We start from the raw sequence: 24,691 nt of genomic DNA on the forward strand, positions 1-24,691 counted from the left end.
CCGAAAACTGGTAACCTGAAAGAATAGATCTTTAGATTTTGTATGTATATGATTTTTTTTTATCAATATGCAGCAAAGATTAACATTTTTTCGATTTCAGTTTTACCTGCTTCTCGATAAATACTGAACATAAAACATCGTGTATTTGCATGTATATTTCTAATAACTTAGTTTAACAAATGATTTTTTTAATCTACAATTGTTGTTTAGAGTGGCTGTCAAACAGTGTCCGTTCATTAACTTGAAAACGCTTTCAAATTTAGATATGTTGTTTCCTGTGACCAAATGAAGGTCAAGTTCAATTTTTACGATTTTAGCTGTTCTCGTTGTTGAGTTGAACCTTTCAGTAGCAAATATGATTTATTTATTTTGAGTTATTTCCATTTGAACAGAAATGGTGTAAAATAGCCTATAGTTGTTAATTTTTATGTCATTTGGTCTCTTGTTTTAATTTTGAGTTATTACCCTTTGAACAGAAATGGTGTAATTAATAAGTATATGGATAGATAGTCTATCAATGATTGTATCTGTTCAATTGATTTTAGTCAGGAGTTGTCAAACATTTCTTTATAACTATTTTTTTTTAAAGTTATGTGTTTTGAAGGTAGATGTCACAGTTGATATGTGGTATTTTCTTTTTGTTGTGAGTGTTAATGTTTAATTTTTACTTGGTCCTGTTTGGGGGTCCAGATTTGCAATTTTTTATTACTTGATCCTGTTTGGGGTCCAGATTTGCAAATATCATTTTCATCATATAATAATCTATTTTTATTCTTCCTTTGTAACAACACACAATTTTTATAATAGATTTTTACAATTAACTAAATATTCACATTTGTACATGTATTTGGATTAGGACAATGTATTTACAATTAATTTATTCGTGCAATATCAAGATAACAAACATGTGGTAGTTATCAGTTAACAAAATTATAATTGGAATGACAGATTTATTTTTGATTTTTGGCCCAGTTTTCAAGTTGGTCCAAATCGGGGTCCAAAATTTAAACTGCGTTTCATTTCAAAATAAATTGAATATATGTAGGGTTCTTTTAAATGCTGAATCTAAACCTGTATTTAAATTTTGGGATTTTTGGGCCCAGTTTTCTAGTTGGTCCAAATCAGGGTCCAAAATTAAACTTTGTTTGATTTCAACAAAAATTGAATTTACGGGTTTTTTTTAAATGCTGAATCTAACAATGTACTTAGATGTTTCATTAGTATTTATATAGTAATAATATAATTTCAGGATTTAAAAGGATGTGTTCTCAGATCAATATTCGTCTGTTCAAATTTTCAGAAGAATATTTGAAAAAAAATATCTGACGCTTATCCTAGGATATACCGTGTGATAATCTTAAGATTTTCGGGTGGAAATATTGGAAAGTAGGTAAAAAAACTTCTTTCAAACTAAGGTTAGATTTTAGTTTACGTCAAAATCATGTTGATTAGGTCAAACTGAAGAGGTCTTTTCCATTTACTATAGAAGTTCAAGAGGTCACGCGAAAATGAATTAGTTTGTATGCAGATCTAGTAGTAGTACTGCAACCAGAGTTCATTTTTCAAAAACTTTAATGTTCCGGAAGAACACACACCTAAATTACATATCGATGGAAAGAGGAAAACGTGTACAGTAATAACAGTTTGGTCGTGAAAATCCAGAGTGGTCACATTTTTGTGAAAATGGGGTCAAAGGTCAGGCCTAAAAATATTAATATTTTAACCACATGGACAAAAAGAAGAAATTTTCTAATATTCCTTCTTTAGAATGCTACAAAAACGGTTCAATCATAAGCATATGCTGCAAAGGATATTAAAACGTCAAATTTTACTATTTATATGAAGAGCTGCTATTACAAAATGGCGTTAATCTGGAACCTTCTGATTTTTTTTCCATTTATGACATAGCAAAAGTAGAAGTGGCCTTGACCTTTTTACATCCATTAACTTTCATATTTCTAATAATTTTTCACTACAGTATATTACAGAATTATTTTCTAAACCATAAAACACCAGTTTATCAAATTATTTCAATATTGTTTCTCTCTTTGAAAAAAAAAATTCAAGCGCTTAATCAGTGTTTTTAATTTTGCATCTAAAAGGTTGTGTATTTTGGGAAATTAGTATCTAGTTATAGATAAATAAATATTGTGTATTTGCAAAGTCTGAACAGATCAGTTATAACACAAACAAATATCATAGTCAACCGAGGCGAATGCGAGGTTTAAAAAAATCATAAGTGTGACTTGCATTGATTTAGCGGTTGGTTGAGTGTAAAACCAGCTCAGTTTGGTGCATGAACATTGTCTTAGTGGGATTATCCTGGTAAAATAGTGAAGACTCATCAATTTTTTAGGGAAGTAATGGAAAATACAATGTAATGCAAATTTGCTAATGTTGTTATTTAAAATCGACCAAGACCCTTATATGATAACTCTAGTCTTTGTTAAATAGGGATATGAATCAATCTCTTCGTCATCGTATGCGGATTCGGTACGCGTATTTGCATTACAACACACTTCCCTTTCATGACACAAACAAGTTCGGTGCAGGGCAGAGTTTTTTCAAAGCAAACACGGCTTTTGTGCATAAAGATTTACCTTTGCAGGTACAAAGTTTAACTTGTCAGTAATATGATGACATTTATCCATTGAAAAATGTTGGGGTTAATCCATTTTTGTCTTCCCGATTGAAAATTCAAGCCTGAAGTCAGAAAAAATTGTTATATCCGTTATAATATTAAATAACTTGATGGTCAAACGTTTCTGATTGAACAGGAAAATTTCAAAAATATTTTGACATTGATTGCAAAATTACCCATGGAATCTCCGATGTGTTTTCCATTTTTTTTTCAGCACAATTTTAAATGTTTTTGAAAGCATTTGGAACGCGAAAGACCTCTCTTACCTTTGTCTCCGTGTTGATGACTATATTGTCGGTACCTTTTTGTATCAAACACCCCCTTGGTGTTTTGAAACAATGCCACCAGGAGCGTTAATATCGTCTTGATTCGGTCAAACTCGTGCATGGCAATGCTTGTCAGGTATTCTAGTCTTACCTCTGTATAGGAAACACAAAAGCCATGCAAGAACAAATTAAGTTTCTATCAATGTTTGTGACCTATTTTCCCATATCTATATGATTTAACTGCACGACTAATCTCAAATGTGATAGGCGAATGTCGATTTTGCTATAGAAACGATTGATTTGTAATAGCCATAAATTTACGATTTTTTTTTTATCATCTTTAGGGACAACATACGATTCAGAAGCGCCTTTGTGTAATTATTCATCAACTAACTAACAAATGAAATTAAAATGCGATTTGGGCATCTTTTCCATAGAAGCAGCCAACGATGACAGAGCTCCTAAGAGCGCTAGCGGCAGAGTGAAGTAATCGTTCTATAAATGTATCCTTGATACCTTCAGACACACCTTGATTTAATTCTGAAAGTCTTAACATAGACTTCAATTTTCCTGTAACAGATATGGCATCCCCTAAGGTGAGCTCAGAGCTAAACTCAATAATTGACACCCCTTGTCCCCGCTGTGTCTGAATTGCAAGGTGTCATAATAACTAGTTATTTTGTTCTTGAGCTTGGCAGTTGGGTAAGCATCAGAGACATTCTTGGGTAAAAGTGATAGGTATATGTCAAGGATGTGCTACATGAAAAAAGCCTTTTTAATGATGGAAGAACATATCATCATTAACAATCGTTATCAATGAATTGAGCAAGTTCATATTTTGATTGTTCAGTAACTGTTTAACCATATTGCATAGGTGTTGACTTCAATAAGTACATGGTAATGCTTGCTGAAAGGTAGACTGCATTTGAAAGTAACTCGCGATTATCTTTACTATGGATAAATGATTACTCACATTAGCACATCTCAAAGGCTGTCAACACGTTCAGGCGACTCAGTTTTGTGTAGCTTTCTTTTCTTTTTAAAATTTTTGCTTTTACACAAAAAAAACACGTTTTCATATCCAAACTACAAGGAGAAAACTGAGCGCGAGATCGTATAAAAGTGTCAGGTTGTGAGGATACATGTGGATCAGATTGATCACATATTTGGCTTTCTGTTGTTTCTAATCTAAAGACGCTACAATTTTTTTCTTCTGGTGTAAGTCATATAACATTACTGATCATTCACAACTCTTTCGTCCAAGAAAAGCAGAATATCAAGAAAAGTTTGTTGTGGCAACACCTACTCACACACCAAAGCTCTGCGAAACATCAATAGTACTTTTTTCCGACCGCTTGCATGCATATTAATTGCTCTGAGGTTGAACATTGCCTTACAATGTATTTTTCCCACACTTTGCAAGTCTTCTCCTTTTTGGACTAGTAGGAGTAAACTTTACAGGACTTCCTCAACTAGTCATTATCCAGAAAAACATCTTATCCGAAGGATTTGGTTAACTTTTATAAAAAGTCCAAATTTTATCAACAAAAATATAACTTATTTACAGAAAATACACGAAAGAACTACTATATATAATCAAGTCACACTTTAAAAAACTCAAATTAATTAACGTATCCAAGAAAATGAACATAATCACATAGAAACTATCAAATTCATTATGAAGGAAAAACTAAATAATGGAGCTGAATGACGGATACGTAATTTCCGTAATCAAAAAGGTACAAATGATGTTTTTATTTTTGAGTTTTAGACAAAATTGTTGCGAATTTTCCAAACAAAATTTGCATGCAGTATCGCAATAATATATTCTGTCCCCTCAAATGTCAATTACTATTTTTGAATCATATGTTTTCTCTTTTTCAAAGAAAAATGCGTCAAATTTCCATCTAAATAACTGCCAACTTTTAAGTTTTAGAGTTTTACTGGGGGTGGTATTATATTTATGTCTTCATCATTCCAATGATCCTTGATGATATGTGCATCGAAAATATTAACGAAAAGATCCGGAAATTTAACAATTTTTTTTTGTTTTTTTAATTTTAAGGTGAGTAACCAAAACCGTAAATTGAGGGGTACCCCATTAAAGTGCTAAAATACAAAAATGTGACCAAAGAAACTTTTTACGACCAGATGGAAATTAAAATATAGATATTATTTTATCATTTAAAACAATTTGCAGCCGTGTGTTATTCCGGAACATTAAACTCGTTAACTAAGCGACTTTTTCGAGATCAGTTGCAGTACTATAGTACCCAGTCGGTTTTCTAAACAAAACAGAATTAAACAATTTGCATTAGTAACATATATGGCATGTTCCTATATACTTTTATTGTGCAATTTTATTGATTTTACAGAAATATGTTTTACAATGACTGTATAGATATCACTAATATTGTAGGTTTTCATAACAATCCCTTGTTGGTAATTAATATCGAAATATTTCCATTCAAAATACAGGTAATGAAATATTTTACTGGGAGAGATATTCTTGGAAATCATTTATCAGTAAATTTTCTATACGCGTCGAATTGGCAAAAAATTTGGTCATCAAATTTCAAATATTTAAACATTTAAAGCACAAATACTTTAACATTTAAAGTACAAAAGGGTTTTTTGTTACTACTATCAGATTATAAAGTAATATTCGTCTTAACGATTTTGGTATTTTTATGCACCCGCCGTAGCGGAGGGGGCATTAAGTTTTACCCTTGTCCGTCTGTACGTCCGTCCGTAAGTCTGTGCTCGTGTCCGTACGTCCCAAAGTTGGTTTCCGTTCTCTAACTTTAGTTTGCCTCAACCAAATGTTATGAAACTTATACACAATGCTTATTATACCCCACGCAACGAGTTGAGGAGGGTATAATGTTTTTGACCCGTCCGTCTGTCCGTCTGTCCGTCTGTCCGTCAGTCCGTCAGTTCGTCAGTCCGTCAGTTCGTCAGTCCGTCAGTCCTATTTCTTGTCATCGCAAGATGTGCATATCGACAGGGAATTACGATTCAATTTTTTTTCCAGGAATTACGCCCCTTTGAACTTATTTGCCAAATATACTACTGCAACCTTTTGTCATCGCAACTCCTCTCAACCCACACAACAGAATTTCATTAAAACTTTTCAGATAATAAGGACATACTACGTAGATGTTCATATCGACAGGAAATTACGATTCAATGTTTTTTCCAGGAGTTACGCCCCTTTGAACTTATTTGCCCAATATACTACTGTAACCTTTTGTCATCGCAACTCCTCTCAAACCACACAACAGAATTTCATGAAACCTTTTCAGATAATAAGGACATACTACGTAGATGTGCATTTCGACAGGAAATTACGATTCAATTTTTTTTCCAGGAGTGACGCCCCTTTGAACTTATTTGCCCAATATACTACTGTAACCTTTTGTCATCGCAACTCCTCTCAAACCACGCAACAGAATTTCATGAAACTGTGTAGATAATAAGGACATACTATGTAGATGTGCATATTGACAGGAAATTATGATTCAATTTTTTTTTCTGATACTTTTTTTTCTTCTTACATTTATTTTATTTCTCCAATGACAATGTGGGGACGTGGGGTATGTGAGCGCGCTCACTAAGGTTCTTTAATTACCACAAAACACAGATAAAGTTGGAATTTTGGTGGCGTCACTTTAACTGTTTTAGAGTTATGCCCCTTTACAAATGGAAAATTGCTGAATTTTTCGTTTCCGTTCTGTAACTTGAGTTAGCCTCAATCAAATGTTATGAAACTTATACACAATGCTTATTATCACAAAATACAGATCAAGTTTGAATTTTGAGGGTGTCACTTTTATTGTTCTAGAGTTATACCTCTTTACAAACGGAAAAATAGCTGAATGCTGATCTAGAGTTATGCCCCTTTACAAATGGAAAAATTGCTGAATTTTTCGTTTCCGTTCTCTCACTTAAGTTTGCCTCAACCAAATGTTATGAAACTTATACACAACACTTATTACCACAACACTCAGATCAAGTACAAATTTAGGTAGCGTCACTTATACCATTCTTCAGTTATGTCCCTTTATAACTTTATATGATATGCAAGCGGGGCATCATCTGTGTCCAATGGACACATTCGCCATTTATTTAGTATATATTACTTTAGACAATTGAGAATAACCTAGTTTGGTGTTATGAGCTCATACATGAAAAATGAAAGACAATTAGGTAAAACCTAGTTTTATTGGTTCCTTGATAGCTTCTTTTTCATAGCTAATACCACTGAGTAAGAGCACTTTTTGTAGATAGTTTCCCCTGATGGTATATAAATCCGGTAACCAGTGCTTCGACATTGGCATGAATTTTTTTATACGCTTTGACTATAAATTTTCAACTTGTAAATTATGAAATTTAAACGAAAGATAAAGTTTCAACTCTGTAAGTCTGAGTAAACCTTAAAGATTTTTGGGGGTCAATGCCCTTTTAATTATGTATCTCTTGTTTCCATCTTTGTCCTTTGGTAATTATGGATAGTTGTCTCATTGGCACTTTACCTTTATAGAGTGTAAAATACCGGAAGAAAATAGCTTTTTGGTTAGACTAACTATAATACTGAAGTTCTTTGAATATGTAAAATCTCGGCCGGTCATTTTATTTTTCCTTTCTCTTTTATTGGTGTTTTATATTGGTTATGCCAAAATTGTCGAAACCACAACCCGGTCTCTTTTCCTAGAATGTGACCGATTGAGACTCATCACCAAATGTGTACTTAATATGAAAAACATGACGGGTTGCCACAAGCTAGTGGAACAGGATCTGCTTATCCTTTCTGAGCACAGAAGATCGACCTCTTTCCATCGATGTTCAATTGATTTTAGTCAGGAGTTGTCAAACATTTCTTTATAACTATTTTTTTTTAAAGTTATGTGTTTTGAAGGTAGATGTCACAGTTGATATGTGGTATTTTCTTTTTGTTGTGAGTGTTAATGTTTAATTTTTACTTGGTCCTGTTTGGGGGTCCAGATTTGCAATTTTTTATTACTTGATCCTGGTCGATAACTGTTCAATTGATTTTAGTCAGGAGTTGTCAAACATTTCTTTATAACTATTTTTTTTTAAAGTTATGTGTTTTGAAGGTAGATGTCACAGTTGATATGTGGTATTTTCTTTTTGTTGTGAGTGTTAATGTTTAATTTTTACTTGGTCCTGTTTGGGGGTCCAGATTTGCAATTTTTTATTACTTGATCCTGTTTGGGGTCCAGATTTGCAAATATCATTTTCATCATATAATAATCTATTTTTATTCTTCCTTTGTAACAACACACAATTTTTATAATAGATTTTTACAATTAACTAAATATTCACATTTGTACATGTATTTGGATTAGGACAATGTATTTACAATTAATTTATTCGTGCAATATCAAGATAACAAACATGTGGTAGTTATCAGTTAACAAAATTATAATTGGAATGACAGATTTATTTTTGATTTTTGGCCCAGTTTTCAAGTTGGTCCAAATCGGGGTCCAAAATTTAAACTGCGTTTCATTTCAAAATAAATTGAATATATGTAGGGTTCTTTTAAATGCTGAATCTAAACCTGTATTTAAATTTTGGGATTTTTGGGCCCAGTTTTCTAGTTGGTCCAAATCAGGGTCCAAAATTAAACTTTGTTTGATTTCAACAAAAATTGAATTTACGGGTTTTTTTGAAATGCTGAATCTAACAATGTACTTAGATGTTTCATTAGTATTTATATAGTAATAATATAATTTCAGGATTTAAAAGGATGTGTTCTCAGATCAATATTCGTCTGTTCAAATTTTCAGAAGAATATTTGAAAAAAAATATCTGACGCTTATCCTAGGATATACCGTGTGATAATCTTAAGATTTTCGGGTGGAAATATTGGAAAGTAGGTAAAAAAAACTTCTTTCAAACTAAGGTTAGATTTTAGTTTACGTCAAAATCATGTTGATTAGGTCAAACTGAAGAGGTCTTTTCCATTTACTATAGAAGTTCAAGAGGTCACGCGAAAATGAATTAGTTTGTATGCAGATCTAGTAGTAGTACTGCAACCAGAGTTCATTTTTCAAAAACTTTAATGTTCCGGAAGAACACACACCTAAATTACATATCGATGGAAAGAGGAAAACGTGTACAGTAATAACAGTTTGGTCGTGAAAATCCAGAGTGGTCACATTTTTGTGAAAATGGGGTCAAAGGTCAGGCCTAAAAATATTAATATTTTAACCACATGGACAAAAAGAAGAAATTTTCTAATATTCCTTCTTTAGAATGCTACAAAAACGGTTCAATCATAAGCATATGCTGCAAAGGATATTAAAACGTCAAATTTTACTATTTATATGAAGAGCTGCTATTACAAAATGGCGTTAATCTGGAACCTTCTGATTTTTTTTCCATTTATGACATAGCAAAAGTAGAAGTGGCCTTGACCTTTTTACATCCATTAACTTTCATATTTCTAATAATTTTTCACTACAGTATATTACAGAATTATTTTCTAAACCATAAAACACCAGTTTATCAAATTATTTCAATATTGTTTCTCTCTTTGAAAAAAAAAATTCAAGCGCTTAATCAGTGTTTTTAATTTTGCATCTAAAAGGTTGTGTATTTTGGGAAATTAGTATCTAGTTATAGATAAATAAATATTGTGTATTTGCAAAGTCTGAACAGATCAGTTATAACACAAACAAATATCATAGTCAACCGAGGCGAATGCGAGGTTTAAAAAAATCATAAGTGTGACTTGCATTGATTTAGCGGTTGGTTGAGTGTAAAACCAGCTCAGTTTGGTGCATGAACATTGTCTTAGTGGGATTATCCTGGTAAAATAGTGAAGACTCATCAATTTTTTAGGGAAGTAATGGAAAATACAATGTAATGCAAATTTGCTAATGTTGTTATTTAAAATCGACCAAGACCCTTATATGATAACTCTAGTCTTTGTTAAATAGGGATATGAATCAATCTCTTCGTCATCGTATGCGGATTCGGTACGCGTATTTGCATTACAACACACTTCCCTTTCATGACACAAACAAGTTCGGTGCAGGGCAGAGTTTTTTCAAAGCAAACACGGCTTTTGTGCATAAAGATTTACCTTTGCAGGTACAAAGTTTAACTTGTCAGTAATATGATGACATTTATCCATTGAAAAATGTTGGGGTTAATCCATTTTTGTCTTCCCGATTGAAAATTCAAGCCTGAAGTCAGAAAAAATTGTTATATCCGTTATAATATTAAATAACTTGATGGTCAAACGTTTCTGATTGAACAGGAAAATTTCAAAAATATTTTGACATTGATTGCAAAATTACCCATGGAATCTCCGATGTGTTTTCCATTTTTTTTTCAGCACAATTTTAAATGTTTTTGAAAGCATTTGGAACGCGAAAGACCTCTCTTACCTTTGTCTCCGTGTTGATGACTATATTGTCGGTACCTTTTTGTATCAAACACCCCCTTGGTGTTTTGAAACAATGCCACCAGGAGCGTTAATATCGTCTTGATTCGGTCAAACTCGTGCATGGCAATGCTTGTCAGGTATTCTAGTCTTACCTCTGTATAGGAAACACAAAAGCCATGCAAGAACAAATTAAGTTTCTATCAATGTTTGTGACCTATTTTCCCATATCTATATGATTTAACTGCACGACTAATCTCAAATGTGATAGGCGAATGTCGATTTTGCTATAGAAACGATTGATTTGTAATAGCCATAAATTTACGATTTTTTTTTTATCATCTTTAGGGACAACATACGATTCAGAAGCGCCTTTGTGTAATTATTCATCAACTAACTAACAAATGAAATTAAAATGCGATTTGGGCATCTTTTCCATAGAAGCAGCCAACGATGACAGAGCTCCTAAGAGCGCTAGCGGCAGAGTGAAGTAATCGTTCTATAAATGTATCCTTGATACCTTCAGACACACCTTGATTTAATTCTGAAAGTCTTAACATAGACTTCAATTTTCCTGTAACAGATATGGCATCCCCTAAGGTGAGCTCAGAGCTAAACTCAATAATTGACACCCCTTGTCCCCGCTGTGTCTGAATTGCAAGGTGTCATAATAACTAGTTATTTTGTTCTTGAGCTTGGCAGTTGGGTAAGCATCAGAGACATTCTTGGGTAAAAGTGATAGGTATATGTCAAGGATGTGCTACATGAAAAAAGCCTTTTTAATGATGGAAGAACATATCATCATTAACAATCGTTATCAATGAATTGAGCAAGTTCATATTTTGATTGTTCAGTAACTGTTTAACCATATTGCATAGGTGTTGACTTCAATAAGTACATGGTAATGCTTGCTGAAAGGTAGACTGCATTTGAAAGTAACTCGCGATTATCTTTACTATGGATAAATGATTACTCACATTAGCACATCTCAAAGGCTGTCAACACGTTCAGGCGACTCAGTTTTGTGTAGCTTTCTTTTCTTTTTAAAATTTTTGCTTTTACACAAAAAAAACACGTTTTCATATCCAAACTACAAGGAGAAAACTGAGCGCGAGATCGTATAAAAGTGTCAGGTTGTGAGGATACATGTGGATCAGATTGATCACATATTTGGCTTTCTGTTGTTTCTAATCTAAAGACGCTACAATTTTTTTCTTCTGGTGTAAGTCATATAACATTACTGATCATTCACAACTCAAGAAAATATCAAGAAAAGTTTGTTGTGGCAACACCTACTCACACACCAAAGCTCTGCGAAACATCAATAGTACTTTTTTCCGACCGCTTGCATGCATATTAATTGCTCTGAGGTTGAACATTGCCTTACAATGTATTTTTCCCACACTTTGCAAGTCTTCTCCTTTTTGGACTAGTAGGAGTAAACTTTACAGGACTTCCTCAACTAGTCATTATCCAGAAAAACATCTTATCCGAAGGATTTGGTTAACTTTTATAAAAAGTCCAAATTTTATCAACAAAAATATAACTTATTTACAGAAAATACACGAAAGAACTACTATATATAATCAAGTCACACTTTAAAAAACTCAAATTAATTAACGTATCCAAGAAAATGAACATAATCACATAGAAACTATCAAATTCATTATGAAGGAAAAACTAAATAATGGAGCTGAATGACGGATACGTAATTTCCGTAATCAAAAAGGTACAAATGATGTTTTTATTTTTGAGTTTTAGACAAAATTGTTGCGAATTTTCCAAACAAAATTTGCATGCAGTATCGCAATAATATATTCTGTCCCCTCAAATGTCAATTACTATTTTTGAATCATATGTTTTCTCTTTTTCAAAGAAAAATGCGTCAAATTTCCATCTAAATAACTGCCAACTTTTAAGTTTTAGAGTTTTACTGGGGGTGGTATTATATTTATGTCTTCATCATTCCAATGATCCTTGATGATATGTGCATCGAAAATATTAACGAAAAGATCCGGAAATTTAACAATTTTTTTTTGTTTTTTTAATTTTAAGGTGAGTTACCAAAACCGTAAATTGAGGGGTACCCCATTAAAGTGCTAAAATACAAAAATGTGACCAAAGAAACTTTTTACGACCAGATGGAAATTAAAATATAGATATTATTTTATCATTTAAAACAATTTGCAGCCGTGTGTTATTCCGGAACATTAAACTCGTTAACTAAGCGACTTTTTCGAGATCAGTTGCAGTACTATAGTACCCAGTCGGTTTTCTAAACAAAACAGAATTAAACAATTTGCATTAGTAACATATATGGCATGTTCCTATATACTTTTATTGTGCAATTTTATTGATTTTACAGAAATATGTTTTACAATGACTGTATAGATATCACTAATATTGTAGGTTTTCATAACAATCCCTTGTTGGTAATTAATATCGAAATATTTCCATTCAAAATACAGGTAATGAAATATTTTACTGGGAGAGATATTCTTGGAAATCATTTATCAGTAAATTTTCTATACGCGTCGAATTGGCAAAAAATTTGGTCATCAAATTTCTAATATTTAAACATTTAAAGCACAAATACTTTAACATTTAAAGTACAAAAGGGTTTTTTGTTACTACTATCAGATTATAAAGTAATATTCGTCTTAACGATTTTGGTATTTTTATGCACCCGCCGTAGCGGAGGGGGCATTAAGTTTTACCCTTGTCCGTCTGTACGTCCGTCCGTAAGTCTGTGCTCGTGTCCGTACGTCCCAAAGTTGGTTTCCGTTCTCTAACTTTAGTTTGCCTCAACCAAATGTTATGAAACTTATACACAATGCTTATTATACCCCACGCAACGAGTTGAGGAGGGTATAATGTTTTTGACCCGTCCGTCTGTCCGTCTGTCCGTCTGTCCGTCAGTCCGTCAGTTCGTCAGTCCGTCAGTTCGTCAGTCCGTCAGTCCTATTTCTTGTCATCGCAAGATGTGCATATCGACAGGGAATTACGATTCAATTTTTTTTCCAGGAATTACGCCCCTTTGAACTTATTTGCCAAATATACTACTGCAACCTTTTGTCATCGCAACTCCTCTCAACCCACACAACAGAATTTCATTAAAACTTTTCAGATAATAAGGACATACTACGTAGATGTTCATATCGACAGGAAATTACGATTCAATGTTTTTTCCAGGAGTTACGCCCCTTTGAACTTATTTGCCCAATATACTACTGTAACCTTTTGTCATCGCAACTCCTCTCAAACCACACAACAGAATTTCATGAAACCTTTTCAGATAATAAGGACATACTACGTAGATGTGCATTTCGACAGGAAATTACGATTCAATTTTTTTTCCAGGAGTGACGCCCCTTTGAACTTATTTGCCCAATATACTACTGTAACCTTTTGTCATCGCAACTCCTCTCAAACCACGCAACAGAATTTCATGAAACTGTGTAGATAATAAGGACATACTATGTAGATGTGCATATTGACAGGAAATTATGATTCAATTTTTTTTTCTGATACTTTTTTTTCTTCTTACATTTATTTTATTTCTCCAATGACAATGTGGGGACGTGGGGTATGTGAGCGCGCTCACTAAGGTTCTTTAATTACCACAAAACACAGATAAAGTTGGAATTTTGGTGGCGTCACTTTAACTGTTTTAGAGTTATGCCCCTTTACAAATGGAAAATTGCTGAATTTTTCGTTTCCGTTCTGTAACTTGAGTTAGCCTCAATCAAATGTTATGAAACTTATACACAATGCTTATTATCACAAAATACAGATCAAGTTTGAATTTTGAGGGTGTCACTTTTATTGTTCTAGAGTTATACCTCTTTACAAACGGAAAAATAGCTGAATGCTGATCTAGAGTTATGCCCCTTTACAAATGGAAAAATTGCTGAATTTTTCGTTTCCGTTCTCTCACTTAAGTTTGCCTCAACCAAATGTTATGAAACTTATACACAACACTTATTACCACAACACTCAGATCAAGTACAAATTTAGGTAGCGTCACTTATACCATTCTTCAGTTATGTCCCTTTATAACTTTATATGATATGCAAGCGGGGCATCATCTGTGTCCAATGGACACATTCGCCATTTATTTAGTATATATTACTTTAGACAATTGAGAATAACCTAGTTTGGTGTTATGAGCTCATACATGAAAAATGAAAGACAATTAGGTAAAACCTAGTTTTATTGGTTCCTTGATAGCTTCTTTTTCATAGCTAATACCACTGAGTAAGAGCACTTTTTGTAGATAGTTTCCCCTGATGGTATATAAATCCGGTAACCAGTGCTTCGACATTGGCATGAATTTTTTTATACGCTTTGACTATAAATTTTCAACTTGTAAATTATGAAATTTAAACGAAAGATAAAGTTTCAACTCTGTAAGTCTGAGTAAACCTTAAAGATTTTTGGGGGTCAATGCCCTTTTAATTATGTATCTCTTGTTTCCATCTTTGTCCTTTGGTAATTATGGATAGTTGTCTCATTGGCACTTTACCTTTATAGAGTGTAAAATACCGGAAGAAAATAGCTTTTTGGTTAGACTAACTATAATACTGAAGTTCTTTGAATATGTAAAATCTCGGCCGGTCATTTTATTTTTCCTTTCTCTTTTATTGGTGTTTTATATTGGTTATGCCAAAATTGTCGAAACCACAACCCGGTCTCTTTTCCTAGAATGTGACCGATTGAGACTCATCACCAAATGTGTACTTAATATGAAAAACATGACGGGTTGCCACAAGCTAGTGGAACAGGATCTGCTTATCCTTTCTGAGCACAGAAGATCGACCATAGTATTTGTTGGAGTTCGTGTTGCTCTGCCTCAGTCTGGTTTTCTATGTAGTGTTTTGTGGACTTGCTGGGTCTTTAAGAAGAACTAGTATTTCGTTTTTACCCTTGTGTTGTCAGGAACTATTCGATCTATGATCTTTGAATGTCCCCTCAATATTTTTCGTCGCTTTAATGAAAACGAAAAGTAGTACCATCTTTATTGCACACGACGTATATAGATAAGAAGATGTGGTATGATTGCCAATGAGATAACAATGAGATACAATAGAAACCAAATGACATAGTCGTAGGCAACGACAACCACCCAATTGCAGGCTCCTGAATTGGGACAGACAAATACAGAATGTTGCGAGAATAAACATGTTTTCGGATGCCAACCTGGGAAAGTGGTGTAACTGCACAACATAAAAATAAACTATAAACTATAAAAATTAGTTGAAAAGGGCTTAACTCAAAAGATCGATACAAAGCACAAAAACACAAAAGAAACTAAAGACTCAAAGTACAGATCTGAGAATACTGGCAGTCATTGAAAGCTATAGTTTAAAGCTAATAACAACTAATAAAAAAATCATGTAATTACCAATTGTATAAGTTAATGGAAAATCTTTCATCAGGTACACTGAAGATTTAAAATTTGGGAAGCCAAAATAAAAACGTTTCTGAGCATCAGAACCAAGAGATCTGATGTATAAATCGTCGATGATATACCACCACCGATATGGGAGAATATGACGACATATCTAGCTCACCTGGCCTGGTCTATCATTAAATAAGTCTAATTGACTCCTTATACATGTATACTGAATGGCGATTTTATCATTTTTTTGCGGAAACGATAATAGATAGAGTCATTAGAGAAAAAAAAGTAAATAGCAAAAATATGCAGGAAAATATTATCCACAAATAAGTCAACATGGTCAAAATCGTAGATTGACCCCTAATCCATTTTTACCTTTTTTGGCAGAAACCATAATAGATCGAGAAAGATAGTAAAGAAGAAAGATGTTTAGCACTATAAGATCTACATATAAGTAGACAAGGCTTAAATTGATAACTGACTAGTTATAGGAATGATTTGCCCTGAATGACGCTTTCCACCAATATTTTGCAGAAACTATAATAGTTAAGAAACCAATTGTAAAGAGCAAGAATGTTAAGCAACATAAGATGTACACCCTGACCGGAATCATCGATTGACCCTTAAGAAGAGTTCATGTCCTTAAAAAAATATTTTACCCATTTTGTTTCTTTTTGCAGAAACTATAAATAATACAGAGAAATTGTAGATAACAAAAATGGTCGTTATAAGATCTACAAATAAGTCAACGTGGCCGAAATTAGAAACCGACTCAGGATAAGAATGATACTCTCTACATGATGATTTTTACACAATTTTTTTTGGCATTTACGTTAAAAACTAAAGTAGATAGAGAAAAAACTTTAATACGCAAAAATGATCAGCAAAATAAGATCAACATGATAGTCAATATGGCCGAAATCGACTCCTTGTAGGATGTATTGCCCTTAAATTTCAATTTGCTTCTATTTTTATACGACCGTAAAAACATTTTGTGGTCGTATATTGGTATGACGTTGGCGTCGTCGTCGTCGTCGTCCGGCGTCGTCGTCCGGCGTCGTCGTCCGAAGACACATTGGTTTTCGCACTCTAACTTTAGTTTAAGTTAATGGATCTTTTTGAAATTTGACCATAATGTTAAATACCACAAAAGGAAGGTTGGGATTGATTTTGGGGGTTATGGTATCAACAGTTAAAGAATTAGGGGCCAAAAAGGGGCCAAAAATAAGCATTTTCTAGTTTCCAGACAATAACTGTGGAACGGTGTATGGATCTCTCTGAAATTATACTACAAGTTTCCATACCACAAAGGGATGGTTAGGATTTGCTTTGGGGGGTTATGGCTCAAACCGTTTAGGAATTAGGGGCAAAAAAGGGGGAAAAACAAGGTTGTCCTGGTTAATGGACAAATACTTTAGTACAAAACATAATTTAAAGCAGTGTAAGGGAGATAAATCAAATACATCATTGAAATTATCTCCCTTACACTGCTTTTAAATTATGTATAAAGTAATGGTTAATGAACAATAAAGATAATTTAATACAGTGTAAGGGAGGTAATCCAAATACAACGTTTTGGTTACTTCCCTTACACTGCTTTTAAATTATGTTTAAAGAAATGCATATTTATAAAGGAAGACCAGTAAAAATATCTGCAAATGTTGCATCTTTTTTTTTTACAAAAAAATCCATATGAAAGATTTGACACTATATTTTTAATTCTATTATAAAATAGATTAAGTTAGCACTATGGTAAATTTAAATGGGTAATTATGGTTGCCAACTCCATTGGAAATTTGAATTGAGATTATGACCATATCTTGAGGGAAAGAATTTTTTGGGGGAAAAAAGGGGGGGGGGGGGGGATAAAAAGAAATTGTGGGAGGTCAATTTTTTCTCATTTCAGATTTCAGAAATTTAAAAGAATTATTCTTCAAATATTATTTTTTTTTCAAATTTCAAATATTGAAAAATTTCAAGAAGTAATCTTTAATTGCACAGTATGATGCATTAGATTTGTAAAATCTTTGATCACATTTATTTATTTGTTATGCCGAATCTAACAGTGTATTTAGATTTTTATACGACCGCAAAAATTAAAATTTTTTTGGTCGTATATTGGTATGACGTCGGCGTCGTCGTCGTCGTCGTCGTCCGTCGTCGTCCGGCGTCGTCCGAAGACACATTGGTTTTCGCACTCTAACTTTAGTTTAAGTGAATGAATCTCCATGAAATTTTACCATAAGGTTCTATACCACGAAAGGAAGGTTGGGATTGATTTTGGGGGTTATGGTATCAACAGTTAAAGAATTAGGGGCCAAAAATAAGCATTTTCTAGTTTCCAGACAATAACTGTGGAACGGTGTATGGATCTCTCTGAAATTATACTACAAGATTCCATATCACAAAGGGAAGGCTGTAATTGATTTTGGGGGTAATTGCCTCAAAATTTTAGGAATTAGGGGCCAAAAAAGGGGCAAAAAACAAGCATTTTTCTAGTTTCATGACAATAACTTGTGTGTAAGTGTATGGATCTCTCTGACATTGTACCACAAGATTCCATATCACAAAGGGAAGGCTGTAATTGATTTTGGGGGTAATTGCCTCAAAATTTTAGGAATTAGGGGCCAAAAAAGGGGCAAAAAACAAGCATTTTTCTAGTTTCATGACAATAACTTGTGTGTAAGTGTTTGGATATTTCTGAAATTGTACTACAAGGTTCCATATCACAAAGGGAAAGCTGGAATTGAGTTCGGGGGTAATTGCTTGAAACGTTTAGGAATTGGGGGCCAAAAAGGGGCAAAAAATAAGCATTTTTCTAGTTCCAGACAATTACTTGTGTTCAAGTGTATGGATCTCTCTGAAATTGTACTGCAAGGTACCATACCACAAAGGGAAGGCTGGGATTGAGTTTGGGGGTGATGAATCATAAGGGGGTTCAAAAAATTTGGGGGGGGGATTTTTTTTTTTTTTTCTTTTTTTTTTCTTTTTTTTTTTTTCTTTTAAAATTTTCCATTTTAAGTTGGTTATTTCTGATTTATATTTAAAAGCAAATAATAATGATATGGTAGGAGATACACACCAAACAGGATGTGTAAATTATTATATAATAAGTATTGTGCAATAGCAAGAAATTTTCAATTACACAGTATTGCACAATAGCAAGAAATCTTCAATTGCACAGTATTGCGCAATAGCAAGAAATCTTCAATTGCACAGTATTGCGCAATAGCAAGAAATATCCAATAGCACAATATTGCGCAATAGCAAGAAATTGTCAATTGTACAGTATTGCGCAATAGCAAGAAATATTCAATTGCACAGTATTGTGCAAAAGAAGATACTTCGTATAAATTGCTTATTTCTTGATCAATTTCAATGGGGTTTTGTTCTTGAATTCTTGGGGTTCTTTAATATGCTGAATCTAACTGTGTATTAAGTTTTTGGATTTTGGGCCCCGTTTTTAAATTGGTCCACATTGAGGTCCAAAGGGTCCAAAATTTAACTTTGTTTGATTTCATCAAAAATTGAATTATTGGGGTTCTTTGATATGCCGAATCTAACCTTGTATTTAGATTCTTAATTTTTGGTTCCGTTTTCAAATTGGTCTACATTAAGGTCCAAAGGGTCCAAAATAACTTTGTTTGATTTCAACAAAAATTGAATATATGGGGTTCTTTGATATGCTGAATCTAACCATGTATTTAGATTTTTTATTTGTGGACCCCGTTATCAAATTGGTTCATATTTAGGTCAAAAGGGTCCGAAATTAAACTTTGTTTGATTTCATCAAAAATTGAATTATTGGGGTTCTTTGATATTCCAAATCTAACTGTGTATTTAGATTTTTAATTTTGGGTCCCGTTTTTTAAATTGGTCTACATTAAGGTCCAAAGGGTCCAAAATTAAACTAAGTTTGATTTTAACAAAAATTGAATTCTTGGGGTATTTTGATATGCTGAATCTAAACATGTGTTTAGATTTTTGATTATGGGCCCAGTTTTCAAGTTGGTCCAAGATAGGGTCCAGTATTTAAACTTTGTTTGATTTCAACAAAAATTGAATATATGGGGTTCTTTGATATGCTGAATCTACACATGTATTTAGATTTTTGATTATGGACCCAGTTTTCAAGTTGGTCCAAATTGGGGTCCAAAATTAAACTTTGTTTGATTTTAACAAAAATTGAATATATGAGGTTCTTTGATATGCTGAATCTAACCATGTATTTAGATTTTTTATTTGTGGGCCCCGCTATCAAATTGGTTCATATTGAGGTCAAAAGGGTCCAAAATTAAACTTTGTTTGATTTCATCAAAAATTGAATTATTGGGGTTCTTTGATATTCCAAATCTAACTGTGTATTTAGATTTTTAATTTTGGGTCCCGTTTTTTAAATTGGTCTACATTAAGGTCCAAAGGGTCCAAAATTAAACTTAGTTTGATTTTAACAAAAATTGAATTCTTGGGGTTCTTTGATATGCTGAATCTAAACATGTGTTTAGATTTTTGATTATGGGCCCAGTTTTCAAGTTTGTCCAAGTTGGGGTCCAAAATTAAACTTTGTTTTAAACAAAAATTGAATATATGGGGTTCTTTGATATGCTGAATCTAACCATGTATTTTGATTTTGGACATTGGACCATAATAGGTAAATTAAAAAAAATCAAGTTCTTAGACCACATTCTTTCTGTGTCAGAAACCTATGCTGTGTCAAATATTTAATCACAATCCAAATTCAGAGCTGTATCAAGCTTGAATGTTGTGTCCATACTTGCCCCAACTGTTCAGGGTTCGACCTCTGCGGTCGTATCAAGCTGCGCCCCAGCGAAAAAATTTATTTTATAATTTTTTAAATTATTTCAAAATTTTTAATAAATAGGTATAAATTGTAAACAGTGAAAATGATCACCAATACAAGATCTTCAAAAATATCACTACATTGGATTTGAAACGAAGTTAACATTGATTGCAATGAAGGTAAAACTAAGTATCAAAATGGCATATATTCATCATTTGAGCGATTCAGACTCTTTTAAGTCACTTCTTGAAGAGTACTTTGAGCTTGTAGATCTACTAGTAACTGTGGGGGGGGGGATTTTTAATGCGATAAAATATTGTTTATTACTAGAATAGGGAATGGAAACGGGGAATGTTTCAAAGAGACAACAACCCGACCAAAGAGCAAAAAACAGCCCAAGGCCACAATGGATCTTACACCCGGAGTCGGGCTTCAGCGAAATGGACACCACACTAAATACTGTTTTGTTTGTATAGTTGTGTTTTTATTATCCATGTTCCCGTATCTATTTTATTCTTTTATGTACATTTTATTTCACTGTTCACTGTTTGAGATTAAAAGGGATGTGATTGATGTTTAAAAATGTACTAATTAAACCTGCCACATGTTTCATGTCTGTCCTTAGTCAGGTATCTCATCAGTGGTTATCTTATGTCATATCTTACTTGTAATATTAATTGTATTTGTTCATGTCAGTACCTCTCCTAAGTCAGGCATCTCATATCATACCTGTAATCTTAATTGTTCCTTTGGAGTATTTGGTTTGTTGTTGGCAGATCGTTGATAATGATCTTTGTTTAATTTATTCACAACTTATTTTACATTTAACAGTTTAGAGGTTGACACATGGCATAACCAACTGTCTTTATCGCTTTTTCATTTCGTTTCGTTGCTGTCTTATTGACGAAAACCCATAATTGATTTCCGTTGGGTTGCTGTATCATTAACGAATACCCCTGTTTTCTTTTCCGTTGGGTTGCTGTATAAATTGACAAATACCCCTATTCCATTTTTAGTCATCAGTCTAGGGTAATGTTTTAAGTTACTCAGACGAATTTATTTAAAGAATAAATAAAGTCCCGAAAGGCATATATTTATATATTTATTTGTTTTTCATTAGTAATATTTAAATTTCAGAAACGGAATAAACATGGGGGAAGGTTCCAGTAAATATCCCATTCTCAGCAAAAAGTTTCCGAAATTGAATAAATTAAATGAGATATTCAAAGCCTACAACACAGACTATCAGAAAGTGTTGGACGAATTTCTTACAGAACAAGAAAAAACTAATGCCGAAAATAAAGACTTAAAGAATGAAATTGAAAAGCTACGTAAATATAATACCCAATTGCAGCAAACAAAATCAAACGAGCAGAATAATATTTCTAAACCAAAACTCTATCGTGCAAGCTCAGTTGATGGAAAATTAATCAGTGAGTGCCTTGATCGTCAAACGAATCTCGAAACTCAAGTCAAGAGTTTGCAGGAACATCAGGAAATACTGAATCAAGAAATCGATAAACATAAAAGAGAAGCCCATATCCTTTCAAGCGAAAAAGAAAGTGCGCTGTCAAGGTGAGTTTTTTTTTATTTATCTTATCTTATCATATTGTTGTAGTTTTGTAAATTTATTAGAAAAACTACTTTCGAGGCAATTATTAAAATATTTGCTCATTACATCTTCAGATTGAGGACTTGATAGTTCTACAAAATCTTTTATAAACTTCTTTATACATTTCTTTAGACACTAGATACTAGTATAATTCTGCTGCAAGCTACACTATACTTATTCTGTAACACATATAAAGCATTATAGGAATCATAAAAACTATTGAAAAGTACCACAGACCACATCAACAGCCGGCTCTTCATCCACATGCTCGAAATAGTCTGACTCGGTATAGGCAAGTAATTAGGTGGGGGTTTAACCAGTTTTACTTGCGAACAGACCGCGGCCCCTGTGTATATCTAGACCATATGTAGAAAAATACACATAAAAGGGAAAGAAACTGAATCGATTGTGCTGAAAGGAAAGTCAAAATGTTAAAACTGTAAACTATATTAAAAACTCATCAAAGATACCAGGATTAAGATTTGATTCACTAGATGCGCATTTTGTCTACATAATACACATCAAGAACTCATAAATAAAAACAGTCGGAAAGGCCAAATTACTTATGAAGTTGAAGAGCACCGAAAACCGACAAATACATAAGTTGTATTAAATATGACTAAGACCATCTATATGCAACAGGGTAGTAAAACCTTAGTTTTTGAATGATTTTAACGGTCTATTTACATAAATTTCTTTTTTAATAACGGTTTTAATGACATTTAATGTCATCACAGGAGCTGATGGTACTCTTTGCGACTCAGTGGCATCAACTCAATATTGTAAACACTCATCAAAGATTAAATTTAATACGCCTAATCATGGGCGTTCAAATCATACCAGTTGAAAGGCAAAATCAATAATGAAATTTAAGAGCATTAAAAACTAAAAGTTCCAATAGGCAACTAAGAGCAACAATGAAATAAGATATCACAAAAATAAACAATTAAGCTTTAACACCAATACCAGCGAAATTGCAACAGCTCCTCTAACCGGAATCACCTATTTCGCCAATACGACCATCGCGAGCACCACTGAAACCATAACAATCGTCAAAAGAGTGTAATAAGGACACTTTACATACATGCAAGTACAAATGGACCATCTGAGACCAACTATGCAAAGACTTTTTTTTCAAACTCTTAAATGAAACACTAGCGAAATTTAAGGAAAAACCACTACTACCTTCGCCAACATTGAAAACACCACAATTTAAAAACATGAAATACAAAATACCCGGAAACCCTAATAACGAGTTTTTAAATTAGTCATATGATTTGCTAGTACGCGTTGAGCTACCCAGAGCAAATCTTAGCTCAGCAACACACGATAATAAAGTAATCATACACAGTGAGACAGTTACACTACGCATGGAAAACAAGAAAGACACGGCGACTTTTTTAAAAAGATATGAAAGAAAAAAACCGGAAAAACGCAGTTTACTCCATGAATGGCTTGAAAAAAGAGAACACACAGGGAATCTCGAAATCCCCCGAACTTACCGTAGAAACTAAAAATCTCGATGACTTTTGTAGTACGGACGCGACCTGTCTTAGCTAGAATTTGAACGTATGCGTTCCGTCACCCGAATTGAAGTTGCATACCTGACAACTGATAAGTGCCGTAACCTTACCAATAATAGTTGAAATGGGTGGTCATTTCTGTTTACAAATGAGAAAAACAATTTATCGATGACTCGAATTTCGAATAAGTCCAATTGTTATATCGGGTGTCTTCGTGAAGGAATTATCGAAGTTTGAATTATACTCAAATGTTTTTGTAACGGTTTTATACATAGCAATTCAAAAGAAGTATCACCTTAGCATCCAACTTATCTATAACCTTGTTGACTGTTATCTTGAAAACTGCAATAGAATGAGAGAAGTTTAAAAGTGGGGAATGGCCTGCAGGACAAGATCTACAAATACATCAAATGACCGAAGTCGTCAGTCGACTCTTTAAAGGAGTTATTGACTTTACTGACAATTTCCTCCGTTTTTTTGTGTGGAAGGGTTAGAAGAAAGAGAGAAATTATAAAAAGAAATTTGAATAATCTACAGGATCAGATCTATGAAAAGAGTACATGTTCATAATCGTCAGTCAGCTGATTATGGGTGTAAGTGCCCTTGGATGACGATGTTTACCAATTTCTTGTTTTGCAGTAATTGCAGTAAAAATAGAGAAACTGAAAAGTATAGGAGAGAGTACGTAAAAATCACGAGAAGCGTCATTTGACTCCTTATTGTAGATACATTGTACATGATGATTAGCAATACATTATAACCTTATAACCTAAAAACTATAATAGATAAACTGAAACTTTGGACAGTCAAAATAAACATCAACGCAAGTACTAATAGGTCAATATGAAGCAACATCGATCGACTCCTTACAAGAGTTGTTGACCCTTAATTACTATTTTAACCCGTTGTTCAGGTTTTCTTCCTATGCTGAAAACAAAAATAATGAATAGACAGAAAAAGGGTCGAGTTAAGAAATACCAGCAAGACAGCACACCCATTCCTCATTAAACAAATATTCTTCTTGCATTGT

At 33.2% G+C, this 24,691-nt stretch overlaps 1 protein-coding gene and 1 long non-coding RNA gene across 9 annotated transcripts in view; both read left to right on the forward strand.

The window, feature by feature from the left end:
- The window catches only part of LOC127715641 (uncharacterized), a 97,637-nt gene that overhangs the window by 57,053 nt on the left and 15,893 nt on the right, over nt 1-24,691 (forward strand). For 2 of the 8 annotated variants that reach the window (XM_052221760.1, XM_052221758.1), the window contains exons 2-3: nt 3,252-3,393; nt 21,664-22,101. The exons of 2 other annotated variants lie outside the window; for them this stretch is intronic. In XM_052221760.1, the coding sequence (XP_052077720.1) occupies nt 3,308-3,393; nt 21,664-22,101 (524 nt within the window). In that variant the 5' untranslated portion in view covers nt 3,252-3,307. Of the gene's footprint in view, nt 1-3,251; nt 3,504-10,672; nt 10,925-21,663; nt 22,102-24,691 lie in introns of those variants that run through there. 4 more of the 8 variants (XM_052221759.1, XM_052221763.1, XM_052221762.1 and 1 more) reach the window with 4 other exon arrangements.
- The window catches only part of LOC127715693 (uncharacterized), a 97,127-nt gene that overhangs the window by 51,543 nt on the left and 20,893 nt on the right, over nt 1-24,691 (forward strand). The gene's annotated exons all lie outside the window — the stretch shown is intronic.

Source organism: Mytilus californianus, unplaced genomic scaffold, assembly GCF_021869535.1.
Source record: "Mytilus californianus isolate M0D057914Y unplaced genomic scaffold, xbMytCali1.0.p SCAF_9, whole genome shotgun sequence".
In the NCBI taxonomy this organism is placed as follows: domain Eukaryota; kingdom Metazoa; phylum Mollusca; class Bivalvia; order Mytilida; family Mytilidae; genus Mytilus; species Mytilus californianus.